Here is a 24133-nt window from a genome sequence, read left to right as displayed (position 1 = left end):
CACTTTAATGACTACACAGCTATGCTAGTGTAATTTGTCACTGCAAGTGTGTAGCAACATGTTTTCATTATAATCATCAAGGCTACAAGGCTTGTAATGCTGGAGGAAATTAGGTAGTACTTTAGCACTCCCGGTTCCCTCATCTCAATGTCAGTGTTTTTTTTTTTGTTTTTTTTTAATGTGTTTTTGATTATAAGATTCCCAAAATAAGGTCTGCAGTTTACTCAAGCTTAAGAGACTCTCACATTTTGTTCAACATAAAATATGTTGTTAAATACCCCACTTGTGAATTTTGAAGCTTTTATGTCTTACAATAGGTGGTTGCTAACAAGTGACTTAATTAGACTATAGAATGTCATCAAGCAGAACTGTGCCAAACATGACTTCACAGCCTCGTTTTTGTGGTGAGGTTTAAGTCATGTGACGGTAGTGCAGTTTGTTTACAGCCTAATGTTAGCTTTTTACTTCTGGCAATTGCATTTATCCTTCCAGAAGGATAAAAGAGGTGTTCATTTATGAACTTTATCTTGCTAACAAAACTTAGTAAAATCTTAGACGTTTGTTTGGCACAGAGTATAATTTTTGTAATTATACAAAATCCAACAGAAAATCTGACTGGCTTTTTGACAAGAGAACCAGGGCATGACTAACTTCCACAGCTACCTAATTAACACATAATCCCTGCAGCTTTTATTGAGATATCCATCAACATGATCATAAAACCGCAAAAAATTACTTAGATTACTTACAAATTATACAGATGAGTCAAAATAACTAAACAGCTGTTGAGCCAACAGGTGCTAATTCAACTTGGATGACAAGGCACTGATTTCCATAAAGCCGAATGTTACTAAGTTGCTAAGTGTAGATAAGCGTGAACATCAGCATGACTACATCGTTAGTTGTCAACATGTTATAATTTATTTTTTTGTTTATGAACATTATTCTTGAATGCGTGTAACACTCATAGGCGACCTCGTGACTCAAATTAAAAATCTGATATCTTGGATTGTAAAAACTTTGATTCATGCTTAATGACATTGACAGGTGATTATTAGAGTAGTAGGAAGAAACAGCTTTATTGCTTTTATATCACAATAGGGGTAAATATGCTGAAACTCTGCAAAACACGATAATTGCAACTGAGAACACCCAGGCACTGGAACAATTATTTCCTAGGAGACAATGAGACTTTCACTGAAGTGGCCCCTGAGATCTGTTCCCACATTGCTCCCTCCTCAAGAACTCCACCTCTGGCAGAAAGAGCCTTCGGCAGCAGCTTCGCTCGGCACTGTAACTCAAGAGTTTATTCAGTCTGTAATGAATCCTCTATCTCTCTGTCATTCTGCCTCGCCCTCTCACTAAGGACAACGTTTGTTCAAGGTATAGCAACGAGCAAAGGCGAACTGCTTTCCTGGTTCATTGGAAGGATAGGATAGGAATCTACCTGCAGTGACATACCTCTGCTCCCTCTCCCTTGCTCACTTTCTCATTTATTTCTCTGCCTCCTGGACTCTTTCAGCCTCATTCTGTCACTGTAAAAGTTTTAGAAAGGATCTAAATTACTCAAGAAAAATAATGCTTAAAGACACCCCCATGGAGCATCTTAAAACGAGCATGATGGTTCTGAGATTAGCTTGACTTCACATTCTGCAGACCTCAGGAGCTTGATTGATGGGTATGTCAATAAAAAACATTAACTCCTATTGGCAATCAGAAACTGACATTTCCAGATCAACTGTTTATTTTTAGCTATTGCTTTGTTTTTGCATGCTTGAAATGCACAACTGATTCAGTCTGTGTTTCCCTGTGCACACGTTTATTTTGCACAGTGTAACAGTGAAATGAAACTAGATCACATTTAAGACAGCCTTTGCCATGGGGCGAGCTCAGAAACCAGGGCACTGCGCCCACTCTCTACCACTGGCTGTGATCAGTAGTGTATCTTATGTCCCGTTCAGACAAGTAACCATTCAGTCAGGCAAAGAAAGACTGATGGAAGGAGGAAGAGAGCGCTGCCAGCTGCCAATGACTGCACCAGTAGATGTTTTGGAACCTGTTGCAGCAGGTTTTTCTTTCTGTATATCTCATTGCTGGGCTAGCCTGGATGGGAGCCAAACACACACACACACACACACACACGCATGCACACATGCGTATGTACACACACACACACACACACACACACAGACACACACACACACACACACACACACACACACACACACACACACACACACACACACTAACACACACACACACAGAATGAGGATGATATTCCGAGCTGCCAAAATCTGAAACCAGCCCATCAACCATTTCCATACATATTTAGACAGTCAGTCTAATCGAAGAGCTTCACTTTGAGCTTGGAGCCTGAGCTCAGATGATGGCAGAGGTTACTGATTGAGAAAATCTGACTGAAGCTACAAACCCACCAAGAAGAGAGGGGGCAGTTATTGTTTGCAAAAGTTAGGTGAGTTGGTTTGACAGTTTTCCAGTGTGTGAATGTTTAAACTGCTGCAACAATTTAGCTTTTTTTTTTTTTTTTTTTTAACCTCTGTGTGTGTAGAGAGAACACAGTACTGCATTGAGACTGTTGACACAGCTGTAGGTGCTTAATGCAGGTTAACCTCTAGAAGTGTTCTCGTGTCAGCACCTCTGATATAATACTGTCAGTATATAATACTGACAATTAGACAAGCATGGCTTCTCTCTACGTCTTCTGTCATAGACATGCAAAAGCCTTACATAATGATTTTTTTCTGAGGCTTGTGAAATTTTGGGCAAATTTTAGGTATTTGTACCTTACTTGAGTATTCAAATGGTATGTAACTTTAATAAAGTTGCATAACATTGGAAATGAGTCTTTATGCTTCTACTCCACTGCATTTTAGAGGCAAATATCATCCTTTCTACTCAACTACCAGGGCTGGAAATAGAGATCATGCAGGCAGTGTGGTGGTTTAGGGGCCTGTAGGGGGGACCTCAGGCTCTTGTCAGTGATCCAAATTGTGTTTCTGCATCAACTTTGAAAACTATTTAATTACATTAATAATTATTTTCTATGTTTTTTTTTGGCATATACATTTATGTAATGATGATTGCTGGATGAAATGTATGTAGATGTCCTCTGTCATGTCTCTGTTTGATCATGTGACAAGACTATTTATGGTAGCTGGTTTACATTCAAAATTTGAGTACTTCTTCCGCCACTGGTGGTGGCGATGAGATGTGTGTGCTCTAAACCTCTCTACACTTTAGATTAATATTCAGAGTCATACTTTATTGTCCTCAGAGGAGGAAATTTGTTTTCACCATCTGTCTCAGAACAGTTAACACACAGGATGTACACAGATAAGAGCATCACCATAAAAAAAACCCACTAAAAGCATATCTGTTGCAGTATGCTCAGCTATTTAACACATTAATGGTGTGGGCAAAGAAACTCTTTCCCAAAGCAAGATTTCTTGCAGAGTGGCTGTCTGTACCTGTGAGCAGAGAAGAGGATGAAGCATGCGTTTACAGACATTTTTCAGATCAGTTTAGAAGAAGAAAAAAAGCATCTGTTATGTTTTGTTATGTAGGTTTTATTGACAGTATCGTATTGTTGTGAGCATCACAAACTGTTGTAGATTTTCAAAGCCAGTCCCTTTTTTAGGGACAGAGCTGTACTATCATACTACTTTTCAAAGGGGCGATAACTTTATATTTTCACTCAGTTTTAGTGTAGTAGTTCAGTCAAAATACTGCAAATTAGGTAATGTAGTACAATAATGTTCCTGAGTTTGTAGCATTAGTAATATCTTAGAGTAAGGAACTTATGGAACAACAGCAAACCTGTTACCAAAAAACCAAAAGCTTAGTTTCAACCTGACATAAATGCATTGATAGAAATCCAAACAATGTGAAATATCCTGCCGGATGCGGTTTTATTGTAATTTTCAACACCACGCCTTAGCTGAATGGTGGTTGAAGTTGTCGCACTGCAAAATATGCATCAGGTGATTTATTCATATACAGCGCTCCAAATCCCACGTGATCTTAGAGAGCTGATACTGTGATTAAACGTCATCCTACAGGACAAATCTCTGTCTTTTGATCATTCAAACAGCACGTGTGATTTTAGGGAATTCCAAATAAATTAAGCACAACTGTTACATACCAACACTGCCCCCGATAGGTTTGCTTCTCCAAAGGATTAAGGATGCGCATATAATAATAAAAACATGAATACTCAGTCAGTGTTACCATGCATATGAGTTATCACCGCCCATGAAAACTACGAAAATATTTGCAGGTAGGCGTCCTGGATAGGGGAGTCACAGGATCATATTAAGGTAGTACTGATCCCACAAAAGGTTACATGGATTATTTACTAATTATAGTGCATTACTTTTCGTTGGTATGAGTATGAACAATGAATGAGAACCGCCTGAACTGTTACATGCATAAAAATAATCGTCTGCATTGTCTTGTCTATAACTTGATGGCTGGTACTTGTTGACAATTGTTTGTTGGCTTTCTTTCAAGCCTCGACAGTAATTTGCATTTGCTCTGTAAGATCCAAAAACAAACATGATTTGCATATAGGATCAGAAGAATGATGACTGCATGTGATGATTGAAGCCTAGTGTGAGGTTTTTCTTTTCTCTATTGGAGCCCTTTCAGAATCACTTCAATCAAAAATACTTGTTCAGTATGTGTAGAACATAATTATATAGGGTTCGACCAAAATGGATGTGAATGACAGAGACAGAGTTTTTCCTAACTTTGCACTTCAAAATACATACATAAAAAAAAGATTAGCAATATCAAGCAAAATAGCAAAATAAATATATAAAAGGTGAGAGTAATAATTTGCAATCAGAATGTCTTCTGACAGTATTACAATATCATGTATTATTTTATTACTATTGCTGATACATCAACATGTTGCATTACTGCTGTTGCTGGTAGGGGTGGAAGTTTTAATTTCTGTATCTACTGCTAGATAGTTTGATCTATAACAGTGCATAGAATTAAAAAAACAACATTTTGTTGAATTAATAAAACAGTGTTTTGTATAAAAAAAATTCTGCAAAGTAAATCCTAACTATAGCAGTCAAATAAATTGGCTTGTACAATAATATTTTTTTTATTTTTCTCAATGATAAGATTTCACACTGTCATGATAACTTCTAATTTTTGTATTAGCAATTTAAAAAAAATCACTATCAATGCTGTCTATAGTAAACTTTTGCTTAGTTTACAACTTTAGAAGTCTGCTCATTGTGAAAACTTTCTTTAAACCCCCTTTTTATTTTACATAATATCAAACAGCTTCACTCTAGTGCAGCTTCACTCTAGTGCCTACAGCATGCTGACTGCCATCTGAAGTGTTGGCAGTAATTGCAGGGATTCATGTAAATAAAAACAAACCACGACATTTGCATATTAGGAGCCCATCACGTTACTGGCCTAAAGCCGAGGAGGTTAAAAAGAGGAGAAGTCACTGTTTCATTTCATGTCATATAATGTGGGTTCAAGATATGCTAATATTTAATTGTTGTTTCGATCAAACAGTTGTCACAAAGGAATGTAAATTAAACACATCAAAGCACCCTATCCACTGAGGATTAAGGCCAACATTGTTTACATTGTACCAATGGTACTATTCCTTTTCAGAAACAGTCTGTACGGTATAAATGTCTACAAAGACAAATACTTTTTTTACTGTTTTATGCTCATACAGCATCTGTGCTGGCCCCAGTTTGTGACTCTTGTCTTTTATGATTACAGTCACCCAAACCCATCACGTTTCTGGCCAAAGGCCAAGGAATGCTGTTGGTGCATGAAACAGCTTAAAAGGTTCCCATTTGTCAAATCCATCATCACTGAACAGTCAGATAGCCATGTGAACACTAAAACAGGTTTTACTGTAATCATTCCTCCTGTTCATCCTGGCCATGTAAACGTCCCCTGCTGATGTTTTGAATATATATCTTTCATCAAGAACTGTGGATAGAAAAGTCTATAGTTTTATATACAGCAGTGCATTTGAAAAAAAAAACAACAACTTTGTATGTAAAATATTTTTCAGTAACATGACTAGTAACTAAAGCTGTCATATAAAAGGGTAATGCCACATTAAATAAAATAAAATAACCCCCCCCCCCTGAAATATAGTGGAGCAGATAAAGTGTAAAAAAAAGTTAAACTTGATTAAATACAAAATACTTCAAACTGTAAGGAAATGTATAGAGTTACAACGGATCATCCAAATATCCAAATATCCAGCATAATAAAAAATTAATAAGTTCACAGTTTTGTATGTAATAACTTCTAATTTCTACATCAGCAATGTTTTTAAAATCACAAGAATCAATGCAGTCTTTAGTAAACTTTCACTTAGTCTACAACTTTTTAAGTCTATTGATTGTGACAACAATTTTTATTTTTTAAATTTCTTTTCACTCCCTTTTTGATTTTACAAAATATCAAAGAGCTACACTGTTGTACCTAAAGAATGCTGGCTCTGAACTGCTGGTATTAATAAAACCAATAAAACCAATTATAAATATAAACAAACCACAACATTTGCATATACGGAGCTCATCACGTTTATGGCCAACGGCCAGGAAATATTGTTAGTGTATGTCACAGCAGGTGCCCATATGAACACTGACACAGGTTTTGCTTACTCTAATTGTTCCTCTTGTTCATTTTGGCCATTTAAACATCCCCTTCTGTTGTGCCCCTTGTGATCTGCTTGAAATTTAAGTGATGGGGGGCCAAAATCTATAGTCCTCCTGCCTTGCAAACATTTACTCAGAAGTTTTCCAGATGCTAATATGAGGCTCCTACAATCTGAGTTTGATGAATCAAGTGGCTTTTAGTACTCTTTGTGTTACACTCTCTCAGCCGAACAGGAAAACACAAAGAGGACTTTTGATACACAAAAGACTGTAACTCTGCAAGATATCTACTTAATTTTACTAACTCAGACTGCCGAAGCTTCACTTTTGTTTTGAATACATATTTTCACCAAACAAGAAATGTGGATTTTGTCCCAAAAAATCTATAGTTTTACATTAAACGGTGCATCAAAATTTAGTAGAATTACAGCTTCACAGTTATGTCTCTGTGAATCAGTCGAGCTGCACTTACAGTTGACATCCATGTCTGAAAACATGGATGCTTCACACACTTCTTCCCGCTGGTAGAAGATCTAAATAATCAGCACAGTTTCAGGGTGGACATTCAGTATCTGACCAAATGTCTCCACTTCTTTTCCTGAGTTATGACATCAAACAATGGCCAGAAAAGTGTTTCTGCAGAACATTATGATATCACAGTGAAGTTGACCTTTGACATTTTGGATATAAAATGTTGTGACATCATCATTTTATCCTATTAGACATTTGTGTGAAACTGTGTCATGATTTACAAATTATTCTTGAGTTATAGCCAAAAACATGTTCTGTGAGGTCACAGTGACCTTTGACCTTCGAACACCAGGATCTAATCAGTTCATATTTTAATCCTTGTGAATGCTTGAGCCATATTTGAAGATATTCCCTCAAGCTATTCTTGAGATGTTGTGTTCACAAAAATGAGACCTTTGACCACCAAATCACTTCATTGTTCAGTCCAACTGGATGTTTGTGCCAAATTTGAACAAATTCCTACATGTTATTTGTGAAATATTGTGTTCACAAGAATAGGATGGATGTACAGACATACAGATGTACATTCGAAAACATAATGCCTTCAGCCTCAGCCATCGCCAGAGTGGAGGCATAAAAACAAGTGACATGATTTGCATATAGAGAGCTTATAACGTTAATGGCCAGAGGCCAGAAAACGTTGATGTCACAGTTTAAAGGGTTCACATTTGTCAAATCTTTTGTAACTGAACAGTCAGGTGCCCATATGAACACTGAAACAGGTTTTACTTGCTGTAATTAATCCTCCTGTTTATTCTGGCCGTCCAAGATCCCGTCATGATGTGCTCTTATTAGTTTTGAATATATATTTGCACCAAACAAGGACTGTGGATTTTGTCCCAAGAAAATCTATAGTTACATTTTAAAGTAACTCTAAGAACATTTTGTGTGTAAAATTAATAAAACAATGTTTTGAATGTAAGATATGTATCACTAATGTTGGTAATAACTATAGCTGTGAAATAAACAGGCCAGTACAGTAATAGTACTATAAAATAAACAATCCCTCCTGAAATGTAGTGAAGCAGATAAAAATTGTAATACTGAAGTAAGATGCACATAACTCAAAATTGTAAGTAAATGTACATAGTAACAACGGATGCATTAAAAATCCTGCAAAGAAAAATAAATCAATACAAAATAAAAAGACCTTTTGGCCTAGTATATTAGAATAATATATTAATAATCCTTTGTTGTTTCTTATTTTGCTCAGTGATAAGATTTTACAGTGTTGAAATAACTTTTTCACCCCTGTTCTTTAAAAATAAAATCAACAGTTTTACAGTAGTGCCTGCAGCATGCTGGCTGCTATCTGAGGTGTTGTCAGTAATTGTACAGATTCATTTAAATAAAACAAAGCATGAGATTTGCATAGTAAGAAGCCATCACATTTCTGGGCAAAGGCGAAGAGAATAAAAGGAGGAAAAGTCACTGTGGCATATCACATCATATCATTGGGCTATAACACATGTGCAGAAAAATCTGCTCTAGTCTAAAGGCTCTTTGGCTGGCGGACTATCACAGGATGTGGAGATGATTGATTCGTTACACTGAGACATCAGCAGTCGGCCTTGGGTCGGAATATAATTTATACAAAAAAGGGGTGAGAGTTACAACTCCGCATTTACTGAAAAGGTACTTGTACTTCTGTAAAGAAATACTTACAATATAAAAATGTTAAATTGTATACTGGCCGCCATGTTGTTCCCAAATATTCTATCAGGCGGGGTTAACCCTGAGCGGAAACCATCATTGTATTTCTAGCGCTTTCTGCTGTAACCCTCCAATTTAACAGCTCCAGCTACATTGCACATGTGTTGAACCCAGTAGTTCCCATGGGGTCAAAGACTGACCCCGGCCTTCTTTGAACAGCCTTGCTGAAGCGCAAAGAAATGTTGCTGGTGCATGTAACAATTTAAAGGACAGGTTCTCATTTTTCAAGTAACTGAATAGTCAAGATTAGGTTTTACAGTGTTGTGATACCTTCTAATTTTTTATATATTCTTTATATTTCTATATGTTCTTCAACTTTAGAAGCCTTCTTATTGTAAAAAAAAAAAAAAATAAACCCCAAAACAAACAATTGCTATTTTATTTTTTTTTTTATAAAATATCAAACACTTAAACTGTAGTAACTACAGAATGGCTGCCATCTGAAGTGTTGGTAGTAATTGCAGGGATTCATATACATACTTGTAAAAACAAACCACAAGATTTGTATATTAGGAGCCCATCACGTTACTGGCCTAAAGCCGAGGAGGTGAAAAAGAGGAGAGGTCATTGTGTTATATCATGTCATATAATTAGGGTTTTAACCATGTTACTGGTATTACTAATTGTCAGTAACATCTCACAGTTGTTACAAAAGAATGCAAACTGGGCACGTCTAACCGCCCTGCCAACTGAGGATAAAGGGCAATCGTAATACTGCACCAACGGCACTATTCATGTTCAGTCAGGCTTTATATTATAAGAAGACACAAATACAAATACTTGAACCATTAATTGTTTCACACTCATGCATTACATTCAGATCTATGCATCACAATTTCTAAAAAATTAATACTCAGTGAAATTTGTAGGGTTGTTTAACAATACCTTCCACTGTTTTTAATGGTGTTTCTAGAGTCCTTTTTGTTAACCAGTTTTCCAAGTTATGAAAGCATTTCCTATATCCAGGATATTTCAAGTTACAAATGCTTGATTTTCATTAATACTGCTAATAATATTTTCTTTCAAATTTTGGTTTAAGTTGTGCAATTTGAAAAGGAGAAATGTCAAGTATGTCATCTTTGTTTGAATTAATATAAAGATGCAGTGTTGAATTGGTAAAGAAGTTAATATTTTTTATTGTGCAGCAGATTTAATGTTTATTTATACAAATGGTTAGAAGAGTTTTTGAGGTTTCTGGAAATACCCTAAGAACAACACTAAATGTTACTAAATGACTGGGTGATGTTGTTTTGTCTTCTCAGGGAAAAGCCTATGCCTAGCTCTATAAGTCAAATACAGTGCCAACCAAGGTCATAAGTTTTGTTTCAACATGGCAGGAGGGGGGTTGGCATCCTCCCCCAGGAGATTTCAAGCATCAAAAACTTAATATCCTGCATTCTTTCTTTCTGCAACATTTTATAGCATAAATGTCTTAAATTTCAAAAAATAAAAGTTCTCCGCTACTTTACAATAGGCGATGTGCCCCCTGCGTCCCCCTTGAAATCTACACCTGAGAGGCACACAAACTGAGACTACATCTGCACTTATTGAACCTGTACATAAATGGGTCATCTCAGGGACTAAAACAGCCAAAAAGATTTGCTCACTGCTCAGTTTCTTTTAGTGATCTCAACAGTGAGAACGTGGCATACACACACACACATTCACACACCATTGCTGGAGTTTCTCTTTCTGTAAGTGCATCCGTTCTGGCTGGTGGCAGCGTGTCTGTCAAGCAGATGAGAGGATTTGTTGCCACAGTGGTTAAAAGGCAATCTCTCAACTTTCACCTTGACACTTTAGCCTCCTTTGATGTGAACAGAAAGAGCTACGATTGCTACTTCTCTCTCTCTCTCTCCCTCTCTCTCTCTCTCCATCACACACACACACACACACACACACACACACACACACACACACACAGATGATTTTCTCTGCCTCAGCATTATTTGGCTTTACGTGACAGCCATGGTTTGTTGGCAGTTTTAATGAGCTTGGTTTATGTCGGAGGGTTGAAGTTACCTTTACTGGAACTGGGGCCACGTGTCCGTCACCTCCGCTGGGATCAGATGACACTTATTTACACTCAGCCGGATAGCCCCCATGTCCATGTATATCTGCTAATGTCAAACTGGCACTGAAAGTGAACTGTCAGAGGACACAGTATAGTGTATCTCACAGATTTCCAGAACAGTAAGGACTCAGTAGATATAATCTCAAAGGATCGATGACAAGAGGTGCTTTGTCAAAACACTTGGGATATGCTTCCTGTCATGTAACAACAGTTACATAACTTAAACGAACAGCTTCTTTTTTTTTTTTTTTTTTTTTTTTTTTGCGTTTTCCTTTCTGATGTGATTCCAAAATTCAAAGGAACAGTTTGATGTTTTGGCATGTCTGCTGTGGTAAATATGGTGCCAGTAAATCGACATTGCCAATGTGATGTCACTCACTGGTTTGAGGACTTCCATTTTAAAGCCTTGAGTTTGGCATTTTGGCCTTCACCATCTTTGATTTTTGGAGGCATAAGTGACTATGTTAGGACAAAAGGTAAGATCTAACTCAAAGTATGGTGACACTTTGCAGACAGCGGCCATGCCATGAATTATGTGACATTTTAAGCCTTAATAAAATGTAAATGGATTAGCTACATAAAAGTTCAGCCCTGCAAATTGTTGCCAATTTCTTTAGGAAAGTAAAAATGAATTTTTCTGTTATTCATTCCCGGAACATACGTTTTTATGTAAAACCTAACAATAAAAAAAATACATAATTTAAGGCAAAACAAACAAGTAAAAAATGGAAAATTGTGTTGCATAAACAAAAAAAAAGAAGAAAAACAAGGAAAAAAGAGTGGATTTACTTACAGTAATTAAGCTGAAGTGATTTAGTTGTATTAGCTATTTAATTAACACAGGGTACACATCAATTCATTTTAATTAAAAAACAAAACAAGAAAACAGACAGATTTTTTACAGTTGTGTGACCTTTAACTTAAACTGATTCAGCCAACATATCTAATAACTGAAAATTGTCATCCATTGCAAATTATGCAGATCCCCGTAAGGCCAGAAAACACCACCGACTAACTGGAGGTTGCTTACAGTTTTTCTCTCTCCCATATGAATTTTAGCTTGTTTTCATCTCTTCTCAGGAGCAGATTTTGGTGCAGTCTGTCAGAGTCCCTGACATTTTCAAACAGCATTGGCAAGTCTCTAACATCAACCCTTCAGGCCAGACTGTACACCTGTGAATCCCGTGGGACGTCCTGCCAGCAGTTGGTAGAATCACAGGTACTGAGCCGCCTCAGGCCTTTCTGTTTAACTCCAAACAGCTTCTTATGAGAAACACTAAGAATAAAAAAAAAAAACAACAGTTATGACTGGCTGGCTTTCCAACGACAGCTGTTTTAACCCACTATACATCTTTATTTCTTTTTTTGACAGGTAAATTAATTAAACTGAGGAACACACAGTTTGAAACATCAAATCTTTAATGGAATAAAGATCTTACTGTCATATAAACAAGAAGACACCACTTGTAGGCAGCACTTGAAGACAGCACTCTCAAAGCTAAAAATTAACATGTCATGTTTTTTTTTTTTTATCTGCACAAAAAAACAAAGTGTTAAAATGATTGTGTGCAACACTATCTCTCAGCCGGAAACAGGGATTTGTGCTGGAAGCCTTTTCCCTTTGGTTTCAGTCTTTCAGTCTTGCTAAGCTAAGCTAACCCGGCTGCTGTAATATAAAACTACCCTTTTGTCTTGTAGCTTGTTTGCACTCGACGTCACTTCCCTCCGAGGCTGTTGTGCGAAATACAAACGGAGGGCAGGAATTGATTTTCTACTGTAGAAGCAGTCTAGCAAACTCTCATTATGCTGATGTTTTGTGTTGTTTATGGTTAATATATGATAACAGATAATGCCTGTGTGTGCAGTGACCACTTTGTCATAGGTAACTTGCCTTTTGTGGCTTTGTTTATGTAACTTTAGCTTATAGTTAACTATTCTTTTACTATGTAACACTGAAGTTTGGTTGTTTCTTTGATTTATTTGGATTTATTGGATTTATTGATTGGAGTTTGTACCTCTATAATTGAACAACAATAGAACAGAATAGAATAGACAATTGTTTATTAATCACAAAACAAAAACAAAAACTAAAAGCAACACCACTAACCCTTAGATCGCAGTTAACAGCTTAATGTTACACAAAGGACAGATTAACATGAATAAGAAAATAAATAAGACTTCTCCGTCTTCCTTTGCGTTGATCCGCGTCTTTAGAGGCGTTTCACATGACCTTTTAGAGTAGTTCACCTAGTAACGTAAAAAAATGTAACATCAGTGTTGAGAGAAACTGTGTTGAATGATTTTTTCCTCTTGTAATAGCGTCTAAGCTGGTGCAATACAGACCTTCCTCTATCTCTGCCATAGTTGCTGTTGACTTCCTGCCCTCAAGCTGAATTTCGTGTTTTATTAGATCCACATGACTGCAAACAAGCTATTGGAAGAAATACAATAAAAATGAAATGTTCTCCTGTCCCAGATGTAACAGTTCTCTGTGGTCTGTTTAGGGAAGAAATTTCCTCATAATGGCCTCAGGGGATTCTCAGTAAGCAGTAGGCATCTTGGCAACCTCTTGGTCCAGAAATGGGAGTGGAGAAAAGATTTCCACATTGAACCTAGCCCTGATGAGTCAGTCATCAGTTAGTACAGATTGTTATTCTCAGTTTTTATAATTTGTATCAATTGTAATGATGATGACACAACAGACTAGAGAGTGCCAAAGGGACATCTACTTCATCCAGCAAGAGAGTGACACCGTCAGCATGAGGACAGGATCTGTGAACAGAAGGCACAGCCATGATGGGACCATCAGTTCAGGGTCAGGATCAGCATCAGGACCAGGGCCCGTCAACCCCAACCATTTCCATCCGTACCGTCGACAGTTCAGCGATATAGCAGGCGCTACTGCAGGTTGCTTCCAACAGTCTTCGTTCAGCTGTGTGCAGGAGGTGTGCAGCCCTGACACTCATTCACACAGCTCGACCAGCGAGACGCCAACAGCCTGGGAGCAGTACAACGGCAGCATTCAGGTTTCTAGATTTATGGTACACTCATTTTATCCTCACCTATTACTAAAGTTTGTCCAATCCAAAACAAGTTGTTATCAGAAAGGTGACTTGAAAAATCGATAAAAAGGGCTTGAATTGATAGAGCAGCTGACCAGAAATGTGTACACTTCACTTTATTCCTCAACCTTCAGAGGATTTTCACCTGAATCCTGCTCTTATTGGTCTTATGGAGCTTTAAAGTGAATTTCAGCTTATTTTTTAGTTGTCCTGCAGATAACTGTTCTCATTTAGTTAACTGTCACTGCTCACATAGTGTGTGTGTTTAAACTTACGCAGCCTCTAACACCTCGTCCACACGTACATAGTTGTTTTTGGCAGCAGTGTGTGATTGCAACCTCACCGTACTGCAGCGTGTTGCATGCTTGCGGTGTTCACGCGCAGAGTTGTTACTGTGACGCTTTTGCAGGCCTGCCTGCTGTTATGAGTTCTGTGGCCTATTTCCACATTTATAAGCGCAAATCCACTCATTTGTGAAGTTGTGCAGCTCCTGCATTATAGCCACGTGGTCCTGGAAATTTTTCATATAAAATGCCTTCTATCTACAACTGTTTCTTTAGATGTGGAGATCATTTTTAAGTGTGGACAGGGATTTTTTTTTTTGTATACGGAGAAGGAAAACATGCGTTCCCAAAAATACCCATGGACGTGTGGGCGAGGTGTAAGTGTCCAGTTGAATATTGAGTTATTGCAGGTTTAAAGGTGTCAAATAAGTCAATTTTTTCATATTTCAGGCAGAAATCCATATGACAAATTGCACACTTGCACATGCTTAATACAAGTTGGCTTCTCTAAGCAATTCTTTTTATTTTCTAATTTTTTGCAGAGTTCGTACCAAGATGTACCAACTGTACCAGCAGAGTCCTCCTGTTTCATGTCTCAAAGCTATCCACCCTACAGCTCATCAAGCCCTCTACAGCAGGTGAGTGAGTGTGTCAGTTAAACCATTGAGGAACGCTGTAGATATGGATGAAATACTCAACTCAAGTGTCAGGGGCCTCTGGTCTTCACCTACAAAATGTCACTCAGATTAACACAAACTGACTAGGAAGAGACTCAAAATGACTACAAAAAGACAAAAACAGACCAAAAAGACATAAAATTACAACAAAGAGATGCAAAACAGCTGCAAAGATACACAAAGAGACTTACAGTGACCATAAAAAAGGGCAGAATAATCAGAGACACAAAATGACTACAAGAAATGCAAAGTAACTACAAAGTAACTAAAAAGAGATTTAAAATGAGTACAAAGAACCAAAAATTTACCGCAAATATCACAAAGCAACTACAAAGAAACTCAGAATTACTACAAAGAGACAGAGAGCGACTACAAAGAGATTTGAAATGACTGGAAAAGAGGCAACAAACAGAGACACTAAGAAACAACAAAAAGAAGCTAAACAGCTGATGTAGAAGAGGTGGTAGGGCCTTTTGCTTGTCTCTGCCCAGGGGCCGATTGTCTTGTAGTCAGCCCATTGCTGTAGATGATAGGATGTATGTAGTGATTTATTAAATAGGGGAGTGAGAGATACATAGGTTTACCTTTATGTTTTGAGGATATTACAATAATTTACACAAGCCAAGACAATACCACCTAATCTGGTTTAAAAGCAGTGGACAATACATATGACTCAACAGAAACAAATTTAAAGAAAATGGCAGAAATAGTACCTAAAAAAAAGACTTAGTATGTATTTTAGTGGGTTTTTTAGGGCATGATTTGTATGTATGTGTCCTCTACAGGTCCCATCCAGACTGTATCCTAATAATGATCAGTCCAATGGTTCAAAATATTCTCTCCAAAGTCCCTCCACTCAGTCACACCAGGAGAGCACTACACAGTCCCTCTTCCCCAAGCCCATTTACTCATACAGGTAACACTGCATCAACATATTTTTGCCAACATTTACATTTCTGTTTACTTAATTGATGTAGTCTTATTTAAAGCAACAACATGCAGAATTGTTTTGTGACTTCCATTCACTGAATATGGGTGGAGGTATGTTAAAATGTAAGTGCTTTGTTTTTGTTACATGTAACTATAAATAAATGCTAATGTAATAAATGTTTCCTTTGCGCTTGCAGCATCTTAATCTTCTTGGCGCTGAAGAACAGCAAAACAGGAAGCCTGCCAGTCAGTGAGATTTACAGCTTCATGACTGAACACTTCCCCTATTTTAAGGTACCACAATTAATGTTTTCGCTATTATATGCTGAACTTAACCAACTGAAAAAATATCAGGCTCATCAGGGGCAAAAGTAGGGCTGTGCAATATTAGGAAAATATGCAATAACATTACTGAATATTGGGATACTGCAGAGGTGAGAGTAAGTCGCCCATGAGCAAGTCACAAGCAAGTCCCAAGTTACTGTGGTGAGAATCAAGCAAGTAACAGGTCATACAAAATAGAAAAATTACAAATATTTAACCCATTCCCATCGCAAGTTGTTACATTTTGCCGCTTTGCAGTGGACTTCTGCATATACATATTATATTATGCTCTTGGTATTGCTAATTTCTATTTCCAGGATGCCACGAACATGATGTCAACACATAGCAGCCAACACATGCTGGCATGGATGGTTAGGATTTAAAGAAAAAGACACATCGTAAGGTGTAGGAAAAAAAAGTTAAAAAAAAATCCTGCCTGGATCTTTGTCAGGTCATTTAATCTGAGGAAGATCCAAGCAGGATTGAAACGTTGTCTTCAATAAACTTGTGTGGCATGGAGTAAGTGTGCAGGCGTTACCTTATTCCCTCATGTAAGTTGTTTTTTGATAGCCTTGCACCTACGCGATATGCATATAACTATCCTTTCAAGGTGTAGAAAAAAACATCACATTCAGTGGGGAAGTAAACACCAGACTCCTGCATGAAAGCCCAGGGTTTGTTGGACCCATCCACTGCCCCTCGCGTCAGACTTACAATAAGCTGTTACTGGCCATGTTTCCTACTGACACAACAGGTGCCGTCTGGCCATGTAATGATGCAGCAGGTGCTGTCTGGATGTCCACTGGCATAAAACACTATGACTGGTTCTGCTGCGTTGTCACCTTACACCATCTAGCAACGTTTCATGGGGACATGAAAGGGGGCTTTTGGCATCGCACTCAACGTCAAAGTGGCAGTACTTTACGGGTCCAGAATGAGAACTGGCTGAAATATTTTTAAGAAAAGTCATCTGTCCTCCAGTAAAAGTGAAGTCAAGTCTTTTACTAGTGTCAGTCAAGCAAGTCTGACCCGAGTCAAATCATGTGACTCAAGTCCCCCACCTCTGCATTAATGATATTAACTGTGATAAATCAACAGATATCAATGTGCACTCAGTTCTTGACAGTACCTGTGCTTGTAAAAAGTGATCTCACCTGTAGTCAAAATAATGCCAGTTGGCTGACGTGCTATTTTTTTAAGCACCAGTTCCTCTCTGACTTTGGTGTGCACTCATGCAAGTGATGCTGCAGCTTAAGTCTGATAAACCACTCACTAGCCTGCAGATTTTGACCAATCAGACGATGCCTAATGGTGATGGCTCTATTTGATTGGACAGAGAGTAAACAGCATGGTTCGTATCAGATAAAAGAGCGCTGTGGTTATTGCTAACTTTGCACTGGTGATAACAAAAAAAAAATATTATGTGGCACAAGCAGAACTGAAAATGTGGTTGTGAAGTACAACATTTTAACAACCCATACAAATTTCTGCTCCAGTAGTCTCTCTGGATCAAATGATAGTCTTCCTTTAGTAGATCATTTGCTGAAGGGTTTACACTCAGGTTCTTCAAGTGTTATCCTTTAAATAAAAGGCCTCCCAAGCCACATTTGTGTTGTGGCTGACAGTAAATACTCTCTAATGATAAATGACACACTGAAAAAATCAGTGTGCTAAACCTGCAGCTTGGAGGCCCTGAACCAGCTGGGTACTAACCTGTTGAGGCATGAGACTGGCACAGAGAGTTTAATGAAGAGATGGTCTGTATCTGTTTAAGAGGAATTTAAGAGGATGTGGCAAATACTGTCAGTAAATCAACACCAAGTAGATATCATAATTACTTGATACTGCTGAGAAAGTGCTTGGTAGATTAAAACACATGCCCCTGTGCTTTAATATTGATAAAGTGATGCAGCTGCAGGGTTAGACCTCCGATTGAACCCTGGGTCATCACAAATACTATACATTCTTCAAAGGATTTTAGATATCTACAAATCAAATTAGTTGAGACTCACCTCTGGAAAGAGCTCAAAGACTTGCTGCCATTCATATTCAAGAAGGCACCTTATATATGGCTGCCTTCCAAACAGCTGCCTGTAACATTAAGCACAGGCTGCAGGGCCAGAGAACTCATGTGGCAGAGGATACGTGGTATATACTGCAAAAGTTGTGTTTTTTGGGATACGTCTTTCTGAATGCTGTTTAGTATCTTTGAGTTCATTTCAGTTCAGTGGACTCTTGCTATGGAATGCAGATATTAAACACTGCAGACGGTGGAAAATGAATCCCTGTTTAATATCGCCTGCAGGGAAGGAGGGTGCTCTGGTTTCTGTGTATAGATTGCAGTCAATATAAAACAACATTTATAACATCTGACACATTGATACTAAAAAAAAAAGCATTGGGTGAGAGCTGTAGGGCCACATGAAGAAATGTAAGGGCAAGGGAAAATGGCATTAACCCTTAGAAACCTGAGATACAAGGAAATCATCTGAAAATGAGCAAAACACATAAACAAACAAACATACAAATAAACAAGAAAATGACCTGTAAAAGTGCTCAAAAATACATATATTTAAATCTCATATAATACATATATTTATCCTCATAAGACATAAGTGTAGTCTGGACATTTTCTCTAGTTTTTTGATTATCCAATAATTCCCCACTCTAGCTCTTCTTCAGGTAATTTTATTTCGTCTGAACCTTTTACTAATCTTTGCAATTTGTGGGCTATTTCCTGCCAATTTTCTCATTAGGTTTTTTAACATAATTTAAAGAAATTAAACCAAATTTCTCTGATTTGAGAGCTTTAAGTGCTTACAAAAGGCACCTGAAAACAGCACAAGAAAATTGATGTCGACACAGATGTAAAAGGGTTAAGATATAATTAATAGTGTAAAAACATAAGTGTGAAACAAGTTAAGAAAAAAAAAAGATTTACCTTCTGTGAAACTGTAGCACAATGATAGTAGCAGTGTTTCAGTACTCAAAACCGGTTTGGTCTCTGGACCACTTATGAAGGTCTCAGTCTTGTCTTGGACTCCACCAGACTCGGGATTATATTTCAAGACCGCTCAAGGCCACAACTGTGGGGATATCGCTAAACTGTCTGTGCAAAAAAGGAGTGTTTAATTAGAATGTTCAACTGATTTTAGTTCGTCATTGTTTGGTTTTATAACATCAGCTGCTTTAACCTTTTCCTCCCCGCATCTTCTGCATCCTTCCAATCGTCTGTTTTCAGTCAGCTCCTGATGGATGGAAGAACTCCGTGCGTCACAACCTCTCCCTGAACAAGTGCTTTGAGAAGGTGGAGAACAAAAATGGAAACTCATCCCGTAAAGGCTGTCTATGGGCTCTAAATCCAGCCAAGGTAGAAAAAATGCAGGAGGAACTGCACAAGTGGCGTCGCAAGGACCCCGTTAGTGTTCGTAGGAGCATGGCGAGGCCAGGTCGGTCCTTTAAATGTATTGAAAGATGTTAGTACCAAAGAATTTATATGAATTGAACAATATATGATTGTTTTGTATTTTAGTACATCTCTTTTGATTCAAACTTTATTTGATACACACTTTTTCTGCAGAAGACCTCGATCGTCTACTTGGAGAAAGACCAGACAGGCTCAGGTCTTTGCCACCTTACAGTAACCCAGCTTTATTATCCAGAGTGGCCCCTATCTATGGCGTTGCCTCATCATCTTACACCACAGCCCACCTTCAACCGCCCCGCCTCCCCATACAACGACCACAGTATGCCCATTTTCAACCTCAGCAGCCCTGCTACGTCCCCCCTGCTGCTGCACACCCCAGCAACTCATTTGCCCTGTACCCACCCTGTGGACGGCAGCCTGCAGCTGGCATCCCATCAGCCACTGGAAGTTTGCACTCCCCTATGGCTGGTAAGATACCACCTGTCAATGACGCCCTGCAAGCTGAGTACAGCTCGAGGAGCATGCAGGACTTGCTGTTGGAGGGAGATGCCAGCTATGACATTGACACGCTCAACCCCAGTCTGACTGACCTGCAGCTACAAGGTATGAGAGTTGGGTTGAGACAATAGTATGCAAAGGAAAGAAACAAGTACATTTTTACTGTGCAAAGAAACTAGAAGTGCCGTATAGAGGGTTACGATATTGCAAATTCTATTATCACAGGTGGAGCCCTCTTCTACCCTGAGTTGGTAATATTCTCCTTCAATCATTAGCACACATTTGGCTAACTTTATGCAAATTTCAGTGTAGGAATGTGTGCTCCTGATTGGAGGTCAGTATTACCCATAGAGTCCAGTAGAGGGCGAAGCTTGTGTGAGATAGATAAAGGACACATTCTTTATTCTTTATACAGGATCCCCATTAGTCGTTACCAGAGTCACAACTGTTTTTCCTGGGGTCCACAAAAAATGCAATAACAAGACAAGACATTTAATTATCACATCATAAATGCTTTACAACAACAACAAAATTAGGTCAAACTAAAGCAAGAGCTATCTCACATTCACAGTGTCACAAGGAGATCATCAAAGCAAACCAATAGAGCCCATATACTGGTAACATAGAAATACATGTAACTGTACAACACCCTGTTGTACAGTGAGGCAATACAGTTTATTCCTATCTGCCAACACTGGGCTGTGAAAAAGAAAGAGATTTTCTGGGGTATTGGTTGGAATGGCCTACTTGCAGCGTCCCTATATAACCCTATACCACAAATTAATACAAAAAATACAAGAATGTAAACTAAATTACTTTTAATGCATCCATACATCCATAGCTCAAAGTAAAATGTTTTAAAATTTACATCACAAAAAATATCAAGTGCAAACACTGTGAGAGTGTCAGTGAGAGACTGAGGAGCCATCATTACCACGAACACCTTCAATAGAAAGATCGGTAGGGATAATAGATGGTAGAAGGTAGATTTGTTAGTCATTTTTGAAACAAAGTTTAACCAAAGTTTAAAAAAAATAAATTACATTTGTCCTTAATCCTGCTACATCTTAGGAGTTGAGGGATGAGTTGATTAAAATCATCAGCTACTATGAAGATTCCATCTGGTTGTTTTACATGTTGCTGCTGATGGTATCATTCAGTTCCTGCAGTGCATTGTTCTTACGGCTCCCAACAAGGCTCACCCATTCAGTGCAACACCTTGATCAAGGATGTTAGGGGTTAACCATGTCTCTGTGAAGGAGCAGTCTCTGATCTCCCATTGCTGCGTGAGCCTCATTCACAACTCATCCACTTCATTCTCCTGCAACCGGACATTAGCCAGAAGAAGGCTCGGTACAGAAACAGCTCTCGTTCCATGTCGGGTCAGCCTCGCCCTGATGCCGGCTCTCCCCCCTCTCTTTGTCTGGTGCTTTTGGATGCAGGGCGACAGTCTACAGTAACAGTAATAACAACAAAGCAGTAATAACAACAAAGCAGTGCTATTGGCACCATCCCGAACTCGAGCTTGAACGTGCGTAGTGACGCAAAAGAGTGATGCACGGCACATCAGGCGTGGTCATTTGGTTGAGTTGCTAGGTACCATGGCAGATATCCTACAGTCTGGACATATCACAGAAACTGTGAAACACCCATTTGAGTCATATCTATATGAAATCTGGAGATTAGACAGAGAAATTTCCAATCGGGAGCAGGGCAGGAAAAAAGGTTAAAAATAGGGAGACTGCCACGTACATCGAGAGTATTGGCAGATATGGTTTGCCACAACATACATACACATCATCACACTCAGCTGGGGCACAGGAAGAGATGACACAACTCATCACGGTCAAATCAAAGTTTTGTTTACTCTGTGCCAACTAGCTTTTTTAAGTTCATAGAATGCTACTAGTTGCTTACATCATTTTGTAAGTAGGATGGCAAAATGTGGCATCATTTTGTTTTTGTACAAAGTCTGCATATTATTTTTCAAATTACGAAAATCTGTTGCTATGAGTTTTTATGCTGCTATTAGACCTCAGCAGGCATATTCATGTCAAAGAATCACAGGTGCAACCCCTGACATCAATGATGACTGTGTGCCATTTTTTCTTTATTTTCTAATACACCTTCTTCACAGCAGACATTTTGACTTTCCACAGCAGGAAAAGCTCAGGTGTTACTAATAACATTCACTCTGTTTTATTTAAGTGTTCCAGTAAGTTGTAACAGTGTAAGAGTGAGGCAAAAAACAGGACCCTGAAACTGAAGCAACTATTTCCTATATATTTCCCAGGTAACTTGTGGGAGGAGTTAAAGGAAGACAGTCTGGTGCCTGATCCCCATGTTACCACCACAATCCCATCCACTACCTCTGCCCAGCAGGACCACCACCACATGCAAACCAGCTGCCTGCAGGTCATGTCTCCTGTTGATCAGACATCAGAGGTGATCACTGTTGGTAGACAAAAGGCAGAATATGAGGACGAGAACACGGGCAGAACCTTTGAGCAGCGTGGCTGTTTGAATGGACTTCATCCTGTGGTTTATCCAGGGACAGAGAGTCTGACCGGATATCTGACCTGTTCTGCATCCCTTTCCTTAACGTAAAGACCTGACTGTTTGAGCTCTTTCACACTCCATTACCAAAAATATGCTATATTAACCTGAATAGGAAATATCATCACAAGCAGGTACATGCCAAAGTATTAGATTGATGGCGATTTAAACCATCAAATCAGACTCTGATCTATGACAAACTCTACGCAGCAACAAGTTACAAAACATTCACTGTTTGTCACCAACAAGATATACAAGATATATATATTATATGCTTTGTTTCTGTTTCAATATTTCTTTCCCACCATTTATTTATTTTTCAAGAGCTCCTTTTATATGTCATGATGAGTTAGCAAATACAAAATGTTTCATCAATGAAAACACTTTATACATTAAAATTGTAATTAAGTTCCTTCTTAAAAAAACTTTATTTGTGAATTTAGTTATTTATTTACTTGTACCGTCACACAGATTTAAAAATTTCATATGACATCCATGTGTTTTTAAACAATTAAAAATATTTTGTCATTTGTCATTTTTTAAGTTTTCATATCTATTGAAATACAATTAAAATTGTTGATGAGTTGATGACTTTGTTGATACATTAATATATCTGTACTTTACAGCTTTATATTTTACAGTGACTGGCTTTGCTGTGATATGGGCTCAGCATAAGAAAAGGTATTTACACTGATGTCCAATAACAATGTTGGAGGACGATGGGCGGTGTCATGGTTACAGTGTAGTAAGACTAAAGGAAGATGGCAGCAGAGACAATATGTGACATGCAGGTTGTTCAACATGAGGAATTATCCTCTGATGCAACAGTCACATAATCTACTTTCTGTTTGTATTTACAACACAGTATAGACCACCTGCAACAGGAATAAACTTTGTGTTGTTGAGTTTTGACACCTTATATAAAAGTATTGTCATGTCAACTGATGTTATTTTTGAGGAAATCTAGACTGGGTCCACTGGGAAAACCTTTTAAACACAAATTATTAACCCAAAAAAAGTATTTTAATGTCTTATAACATGTCTGAAAGTAATCTCTAATCAGTGATCTTAACATGTTAATATATTTGAGAAGATACCATTTAGATTTAAACCAAGGAGTGCTGCAGGAGCGATGTTTATTTGTTGGCCAGTATGGACGTTTTCATGCTATTGTTCCCTCTCCAAAATTTACATTTTTTGTTCAGTAAGATAATCCTCAGAATTGAACACCACTTCTATGATTTTTGAAACTTAAAGGCAATCGCCTGAAGGAAAAAGCCAACATTAGGCAATAAATAAACTACTCTGGAGTTGCATGACTTAATGTTGCTACTTCCATAAGACTGTAAAGCTGTGTTTAGTGTGATAGCAACCTGTAATCTC

At 38.1% G+C, this 24133-nt stretch overlaps 1 protein-coding gene across 1 annotated transcript; it reads left to right on the top strand.

Moving 5' to 3' along the window:
- The first annotated feature begins 2440 nt into the window (after window positions 1-2440).
- foxn1 (forkhead box N1) lies at window positions 2441-23074 on the top strand. Its single transcript, XM_042487228.1, has 9 exons — window positions 2441-2473; window positions 12073-12211; window positions 13695-14033; window positions 14881-14976; window positions 15801-15931; window positions 16143-16239; window positions 19511-19718; window positions 19850-20299; window positions 22488-23074. Exons 3-9 carry the CDS (start codon window positions 13752-13754, stop codon window positions 22799-22801), a joined length of 1578 nt encoding a protein of 525 aa, XP_042343162.1. The 5' UTR covers window positions 2441-2473; window positions 12073-12211; window positions 13695-13751; the 3' UTR covers window positions 22802-23074.
- Window positions 23075-24133: the final 1059 nt, after the last annotated feature.

This window comes from Plectropomus leopardus, chromosome 5, assembly GCF_008729295.1.
Source record: "Plectropomus leopardus isolate mb chromosome 5, YSFRI_Pleo_2.0, whole genome shotgun sequence".
NCBI lineage: Eukaryota > Metazoa > Chordata > Actinopteri > Perciformes > Serranidae > Plectropomus > Plectropomus leopardus.
Note: the sequence above shows the minus strand (reverse complement) of the source record. Positions and strands in the feature narration are given on the sequence as shown.